General features: G+C 42.5%; 1 protein-coding gene across 1 annotated transcript; it reads right to left on the bottom strand.

Annotated features, from left to right (window-relative positions):
- Positions 1–2,335: 2,335 nt before the first annotated feature.
- LOC101471873 (ciliary neurotrophic factor) lies at positions 2,336–8,311 on the bottom strand. The gene is made up of 3 exons (XM_004554486.3): positions 7,939–8,311; positions 7,159–7,470; positions 2,336–3,463 (listed from the first exon to the last, which is right to left on the bottom strand). Exons 1-3 carry the CDS (start codon positions 8,044–8,046, stop codon positions 3,323–3,325), a joined length of 561 nt encoding a protein of 186 aa, XP_004554543.2. The 5' UTR covers positions 8,047–8,311; the 3' UTR covers positions 2,336–3,322.
- Positions 8,312–8,613: the final 302 nt, after the last annotated feature.

Here is an 8,613-nt window from a genome sequence, read left to right as displayed (position 1 = left end):
TTTCTTTGGGACTTCAACCCAATATTTAAACTTTTTCCTGGCAGACTCAAACTGCTTTAGCAGACTTTACTGCTTTCATTTCTTCTTAGCAGAACTCTAACTGCTTCAACTCATGAAATTTTCATCAAAATCAAAACAGACATCCACCAGTAATTTCAGTGAGTAGACTTAAATTTTATCATGTCCAATTTGGCACACTTTGGAAATAATTCAACAGGTAGTGCCTTACCTTTTGGATAAGCCGGCTTATGCCCACTCACTTCGGCCACTGGACTTCATGTCTGCCCGTCTGACCACCTCGGACCACCGCTCACACCTCCACTTTTTTCCCTTACTCAACCACCGGACGAAGCCCCCAGATGTTAAGATTCAAGAATTGAGAAAGGGTACAAGAGGTGATCGAAAAATAACCACACTGGTCCGGCCGGGTGAAGTCAAACGAAGATTTTAATTCACATGTGGGAAGATCACTGAACACAGCAATTGATCTTCGACTTACTAAAGCACAAACAATTATTTTATAACATCAGGGTTTATTTACCGACGCCCCTTCATACGTCACAGATACATTTTATACATAGATCAGATCAACATCCTCATGACTTTTCACCTAGAAAATCATCTATTTTCATGGCTTGGTACTTTCCGTTCTTATCTTAAAATGAATTGTTCCTCTTTCTTGCCGAGACAATTTTGCAGTTACAGCCAAACATAACTAACCTCTTCTTCTAAATAAATCTAATTTAAAGTGTGTGTGTGTGTGTGTTGACCTCACATGCTCTTTGTGTCACCTCTTCACCTACTGTCTGTGTCTCATCCTCAAATGCTCTTTCTCAATTCACCTGTTGCACTTCTGACCTTTTACCAGACCAGAAGCTCACTAAGACTATGTGTATGTCTTCTACTAAATAAATGTTTTAACCAAGAACCTCTACTAAAACCTTAATACAAGAATATAAACATATAAAAGATAATAAACTGATATAAGTGTTTTGTAAGCATGTATTGCAATTCCTTCTATGTTCTAGTTTTCCCTCAGCATGGATCACCTAGACACTCTCACTAGATGAAGCTCAAAACCATTAATGAACCTGAACATCAACTCAAATAAGCACAGATATGCAATATGTATAAAATAGTTATAACTGCCCCTGAAATACAAAGTTAACATCATCATAAACATCTTAAGGCCATCTTAAAGCTATCTGTTATATTGTTAAAGCAATGCTCATACTGCAGATTATATTATACTGGTAAAATACTTTTTGTTTATCCCCACACATGTAGGTTGTGAGATGGTTGTGGCTTATATATCACATGGGAGAGGTCTTTGAACTCTTATGCTTTTTCTTCAATCATTCCCCCGACTTACACCACTACCGAACCTTCCTCTCTCTTACTTCACTAGACGTTACATGTCCTCAGGGTCATCCATGATCAGCAATTGTACTGCTCAAGCGATCTTAACAAGAACCTAAAACAAAGTGCGACTGGTTTAAAAAGCAAAGAAAAAGTAAACACAAAATTGAAATGATTTACCAATTATTACATATTATGTGACAAGTCTAAATCATATTTTTATTATCAGAGGTGGACAATTCATTTTCCTAAGAGGCTATTTGAAAAACTGTGACTGCAGTGGAGGTCCGCACCAAGCTTATAAAAAGATGAAATTGAGCAGAATGGAGTTAATCTTACTGGTGCAGCCTTTCACAACAGTCCCAGTTTCTCACAGGAGGTCTTTGGAAAATTAAGTGTCCACCCCTCATCTATACTAATGGTTTATTTTCTTGGCACCAAAACAGCTAGGAGATAACTATCCCTTGAGGGCTGCGTCAGGAAGGGGGCATGTTTGCTGGGTATGACCTGCTGTTAGGTCAGTAGTAACATTGACACAATTTCTGTCATTATGCTTCTGTATGCCACCAAAGTGGATTTTAAATAAACAGACAAGCCAGTTGTCCAGGGACTTTTCAGTTCCTAAAAATGGGGGTTGTGTATAAAAACGATCGTAATTTCTAAAAAGGTCAAGCAGTATTTTCATTAAAGCCCTGAAGTTAAAGCTGAAAACTGCATTAAAACCCTCCGTAGTGGTTTGCAAAGAAAAAAAATTAGACCGAAATGTGCAATTGTCTAAAAACCTAATCCTAAGTGCAGTTCATCATACTGTCTGCATGCCTCAGACTTGATGCCCTAGCCATGTTTATTATAGATATTTGATCTTTTACAGTGTGGCTTGAATTAACTTGTATCCAATGCCACAGCGACACGCTTGACATCAGAGTTCATAGGACACGACCCAGAAGACAAAGTAGAACCAATACCAACAAAAAACAAAGATTAAGATGAGCTTTTAATCTTCAATAAACATCCAGTTATTCATCACAGACATAAAAGAAAAGCATGGTCATCGGATATTCACCATACCGGCAAGTGTGCAAGTCACAGCTCATTCACTGCGTGAGCGTATACTGTGTCAGGCATTTTAGACTACAGTGAAATCGCTGCGTTTCAGAATGTTTGATAGTTTTGGTAACAGACAGTACGGCTCTACTGTAAAATATCCATCCGAGGGCAGGAGAGAAAAAAAAAAAAGTTTGAGAACCACTGGTCTAATAGTTCCAACTTGTGAACAGTGTAGCAGCAAATTCAAGTATAACAACAGGAGAGAACCTGGCGACCAAAGCAGCAAAACATGACACTTGATCATCACAGACTGTGCCAGCCCCATAAACATCCGATCGGCCAGCCTATACACGACAACATGAAATCTAATTTGGAATCGTTAGATGTGTTAGTAACGTGGTACATGAAAAAAAGCTGTTTAAATTAGTAGATGGCTACATATTTAGCTGCATGTCAGTCACAGTTTAACAGTCGTGTTTTTATGGTGTTAGTCTAGCAGTCAGATTTTGGAGTGTTAAGAACAGCAGGTAGTTAGTCATCAAAAGTAAATCTACTTAAATAAAATAAATTACGGTATACACAGCATACACAAAAAAGTCACTTTCAAACGCTCTTAAATGCCACTGCACAAAGCAAACTGATGGTTACACAAGTGTAAAGTCTGCACACTCTTTTTTTTTGTCCAAAGAACCGACAACTGTGGGAAACCAGAGGGCTCTTTAGCGCTTGCTGTGGAAATAGTAATGCCTAAGAAAAGCTGTTTACTTGGCTAAAGGAGCTTAGCTGGGATTTTATTTGAGTGTTCACAGAGTATATTCCACATCACCTTACAATTTTGAATTTGGAATACATCAAGGGGAAAGCTGGCTGCTGAATAAGCTCGTTCGTAGATGCCGATCGACTCTAACTAGGGAATTTAGGCCTCCTCTGCTCCTCCTCTCTCCGTGTGCAACACATGGAGAGTTTTCGCGGCATGATCAGACCAGTGGATCAGCTCCAGCAGCACTTGGTAGGTCCAGAGTTTGAACCCGAAAACTCCCCCAGAGCCGTCGGTTTCCTACACAGAAGAGAGCAAGACAGAGCAATAGATGTCTCTCATTAGGAGTGAGCCCTTGCATTCAAAATCTGCTAAGAAACTGTTTTGGCCTAATGAACATGTCCACACTTGGTGAAACTCATTTGGATTGTTTACTAAATAACTAATTAAAATTAATGCCGCCCTTTATATTTGACAATGACAATTTCACACACAAGCACTTAAATCACACATCCAATGGCTACAAAGTACCATTAGCATACATCTGAAGTTATCAACAACCAGATGACTTCACATTAAATATTTGGTGCTTCAATTCAGTTTTATATAGTGCCAAATCACAACAGGAGTCACTTTAAGGTGGTTTATATTGTAAGGTGAAGACTTCAATAATCAGACGATCCCCTATGAGCATGCAGTTGGCAACCAAGGGAAGGAAAAACTCCCTTTTAACAGGAAGTAACCTCTAGCAGAACCAGTCTCAGGGAGGAGCGGCTATCTGCTGGGACCACATGGGACTGGATCTGCTGGATGTGAGGGGAGGAAGAAAGGACAGAGACACACTGTGGAAGAGAGCCACAGTGAGTGGAAAAAAGTGAATAAAGAATAAACAGTGGATTATGGGAAGCTTGCAGCAGCAATGGAGGATTCAGGGTCACCTGATGCAGCCCTAACTATATCCTTCATCAAAAAGGAAAGTTTTAGGCCTAATTTCTCAGCACTGGAGCCCCCCAGGGGTGTGTTCTGAGCCCCCTGCTGTACTCTTTGTACACATATGACTGTGTGGCCACTACCAGCTCCACCACCATCATCAAGTTTGCTGACGACACCGTCGTGGTGGGCCTGATCTCTGATAACAACGAGACGGCCTACCTGAAGGAGATTAGGAATCTGGAGAACTGGTGCCAGAGGAACAACCTCCTTCTAAACGTCAGTAAGACAAAGGAGCTGATAGTGGACTTCAGCACTAAGCAGGAGAGGAACTACCAGACCCCCGTCATCAACGAGTGCCCAGTGGAGAGAGTGGACAGCTTCAAATACCTCGGAGTTCACATCACGCAGGACCTGTCATGGTCCTGTCACATCAACACCGTGGTGAAAAAGGCCCGACAGCGTCTCTACCACCTCAGACGCTTGAGAGACTTCCAACTGCCCTCCAAGGTGCTCAGGAACTTTTACTCGTGCACCATAGAGAGCATCCTGGCGGGAAACATCTTAACCTGGTTCGGGAACAGCACCATGCAGGACAGACGAGCTCTACAGAGGGTTGTGCGGTCAGCTGAGCGCACCGTCCGCTCCGAGCTCCCTGACCTGCACTCAATCTACAGCAGGCGGTGCTGGACCAAGGCCAGGAAGATCGTGAAGGACCTCAGCCATCCCAACAACAGACTGTTCTCTCTGTTGAGGTCAGGAAAGCGATTCCGCTCCCTGAAGACCAACACAGAGAGACTGAGGAGGAGCTTCTTCCCGCAGGCGATACGGTCTCTCAATCACACCACCACACAGTACTGACCCACACATATGGTTCTTACACACACACACTGGACTTTCTGGACATTGTTTTTGCACAACACTGGTCACTATATTCTTCATTTCCAGTTAATACTTGTACAGCTGCTGTTATTGTGTATATATTTATTTATATTTAGATTTCTTCATACATTCTTATATAGTTCTATATTGTGTATTTTGTTGTACAGTTATTTTATTTTCAACTTTAATTTATATATTTTATCTTATTCTCCCAGTTAAATTTACCCTTCATTCTAATTTGTGTTGTACAGTTATTTCATTTTTAACCTTAATTTATATTTTATTCCTTCCTAGTTAAATTTACCCTTTTTAATTTTTCATATTTATTTCCTATCTTATTCATAGCCTTTTCCTTTTTTGTTCTCTTTAGGTCACGAGCAGTTGTCCAAGCATTTCACTACATATCGTACTGTGTATGACTGTGTACGTGACAAATAAAAATTTGAATTTGAATTTGAATTTTAAAAGTACAGAGGGTTTCTGTCTTCCTAATCCAAACTGGGAGCTGGTTCAACAGAAGAAGAGCCTGAAAGCTGAAGCCTCTGCCTCCCATTCTACTTTTAAATACTCTAGTAACACCAAGTAAGCCAGCAGTCTGGGAGAGAAGTGCTCTATTGGGGTGACCTACAGCCCTCTATTTTGTTCCCCACCAACCTGTGGGAGAAATATCCATCCGTTTAGTCTGTTGTCGATGTAAAAGGACAAATACAACCAGGGTTTTCTTGAACATTTCAGGGCCTGAACTAATGATTTGAACTGTTTGTAAACAGCGTTAGTCACATTCACACAAAAGCTGTAATTCATGTAATACAGGGTTTAGTCACAACCGTGCTGAGATTTTAGGTTTTCCATCTGATGAGAATGTAAAGTCAGAGCCTGGCTACTCTAAAATAAACTTCTTTTTTCGGGTTCTTAGTCAGATTTTGTGATGACTTTAAAATAAATGCATTTAAGCTCATAGATGTAGGTGTTGAAACTGAATTTTATCCACTTCAGGGGGTTTACTTGGTCAACCTGATGTCAAAGGGTTGAAATCAGTTACATGGAGAAAGCCAGGGACATAAAGACACATCATAATAAACCTTTACAGCATACTGCGCTGCATGCACGGTTTTAGTCTATATGATGCCACAAAGTTTAATTTTTAATCAGGGTTGTGTCGAACCATATCACATGCGATGATATCTGTATGAATTTTTACGTGATGTAAAATAAATCACTGCTGACTTTACTGCTATTCCGACACCATTTACATTCCCTAGAGTATAAATATAAATAAAGGAGACAAACCTGGGCATGTCTGACGCCGAGAGCTGTGCGTCAGCCTCCAGTGATGATGATTTAGTACCTAAAAAGGGAGCTACTGCAACAAGCCCAAACAAAACAGAAAACATCTGCTCCCACTGAAGGTGGAAATGACAAGCTTGGTTCACTACATTAGACAGAAACCACACTATTACTACCAAGCAATGAAGGAGGAGAGATGATCAGCTGGTGATGCGCCACCACACAGCGATCAGATGACTCCACGAGCATCGCTGGAGCGCTCACTAGCTGCACTCGATGCGTCAGGAAGAGCAGACAGTGGATGGAAATTACTGATGCGGCTACACGGCGGGGAAGGAGGGATTTAAGCAGCTGGTTAAAAAGCTTGAGCTGAGATACAACATCACAGGCAAAGCATATATTTTCAGTGTTATTATGTGATGATACTGTGCTGCTCCTGCAGAGTTAGAGGGAGCAGAGGGTTCACACTGGATCTCAGTGTGAAGAAGTTATTTTATACATTAGTTAAAATTTCCGGGGAAAACTCTACCTAAGCTACTTCTGAGCTCACATTTTCCTGTCCTTCGTCACTGCTATTGCACTATAATGCAACTGCTGCTGGCACCTGTTTCCATAGATTCACACTTCACAATAAGGAAGTGTGTCAGCTCACTGGAAAAGGGTGAAAAATGCTGCTAGGTTGCAAGTATCAATAAAACGTTCTTCGGCATTTTCCCCTAGATTGTCAGAAATCTCCCAAACGTTCTTGAAATATTGTGATATATTTTGAGGCCGTATTGCCCACCGCCACTTTTAATGTGTTATGGGCTGTGGACAGTTGTGAGTGTCACCATAATAGAGGAAAGGCCACAAGGACATGACTAACTACAAAACCCCCGAAACGGCACCTCATTTACCTCATTACACTGATTATCAGGGGTAACCTCCAGGTTGGTGCCGTCAGTCTCCACCAAACCTTTGGTGCTGTAGAGCAAGTGTTCCAGTCGGGCTCGCACGTTCTTCCTCATGGACTCGTACTCATCCTCCAGCTTGCCCCACTCCTCCTCTTCCTTCTGGATGACACGGTGGAGCAGCCCGAGGCACTGTCGCAGAGCAGAGTGCAGCAAGTGCACCTGCTCCTCCGTGCTGGGCTCCTCAGATTCTGGGGACGCGGACACGAGGCGCTTCCCATCTGGGGTGTAGCTGGACAGGAAGGTCTCCCTCTCCGTCTGAAAAGATAAATAAATATAAATTTGTCCCACTCCGATGCAAACAGGTCACTTACCTTGCACCCTTTAATCTCATTTTAGTATAAGTCTATTTCAGGGACCAAGAGATAACCATTGATTAAACTGATCGGTTAAGAGCTTTTCTAAAAGGATGGATGGCAGCAGGGGAAAAAAAAATCCAATACAATCTATCCATTAGGTTCCCCTTGGGAAATTGAGTGGTGGGGGTGGAGGGTATTTTTTAGTGTAATTACCCCCCTCCCTCCAGTATCTGCTCCAAAAACAAACTAGTCAGCGTTAAATCCTGCTGTGAAAGACAGACACAGTCCAAAAGCGACAGGTAGCAAGCTGCCTGGATACTGAAACACTACGGCTTTAAAGAAAGCTCCAAATAACTGGGAGGGGAGCGTCCCAGACAGAATGACCCGCATGAGCTAAGCAGAAAGAGTGGCTACTCTGATCACTCACGTATAGCCGGAGCAGACTGGTACACTCATGGTGCAGTAGCCGGGCAAGAGCCACCGCTTGTCCCGTCAGCGACCGGCCAGCTATCGGCTGCTCCTCCTGCTCTGCCATTTGCTCTCAGCCGTGTTTATGTCAAAGGTGGGCTAGCAGCGAGCGGGGCGCAGACCGACCGACAGGAGCAGAAACAGTCCCCCTCCCCTCTGGCAGCGAAACTACGCCGTGTGGCTGTTTCTGGATACTTTTGCGGTCCGAACACGAGCCGGAGATGCACGCGGGGGGACAGCCAGTGGAGCCCGATTGTGCGGGTGCTCATTTGGCATGTACACCAACAAGAGGGGATGTAATTGGTTCCGCCAGCCACGATGTGCGTGTCTGTGCGCGTGTGTGTGGTGGGGTGTACAGAAAACGTCACCATGCGGCCCACCCACCCTTCCACGCATAATAAAAACTCTGTTTATTGGAATAGCTTTCCCCCCCCTTCTCTCCAGCAGCTGTAAACAACGATGGAAAACTACATAGGTTTATTGTATAAGTAAAAAAAGAGAACAAGTTTATTTTTGTTCAATGCATTGCTTGTTTAATTTTTTATAGTTTTTATTAAAAGGCCAAGGCTAACAATTAATTTTGCAATGCGCTGGAGATGTGTGGGAAAGTATATCTCAATTAATGTTTAACGTG

Source organism: Maylandia zebra, linkage group LG3 (assembly GCF_041146795.1).
Source record: "Maylandia zebra isolate NMK-2024a linkage group LG3, Mzebra_GT3a, whole genome shotgun sequence".
NCBI classification, from domain to species: Eukaryota; Metazoa; Chordata; class Actinopteri; order Cichliformes; family Cichlidae; genus Maylandia; species Maylandia zebra.
This window is presented reverse-complemented; position numbering and strand designations above follow the sequence as displayed.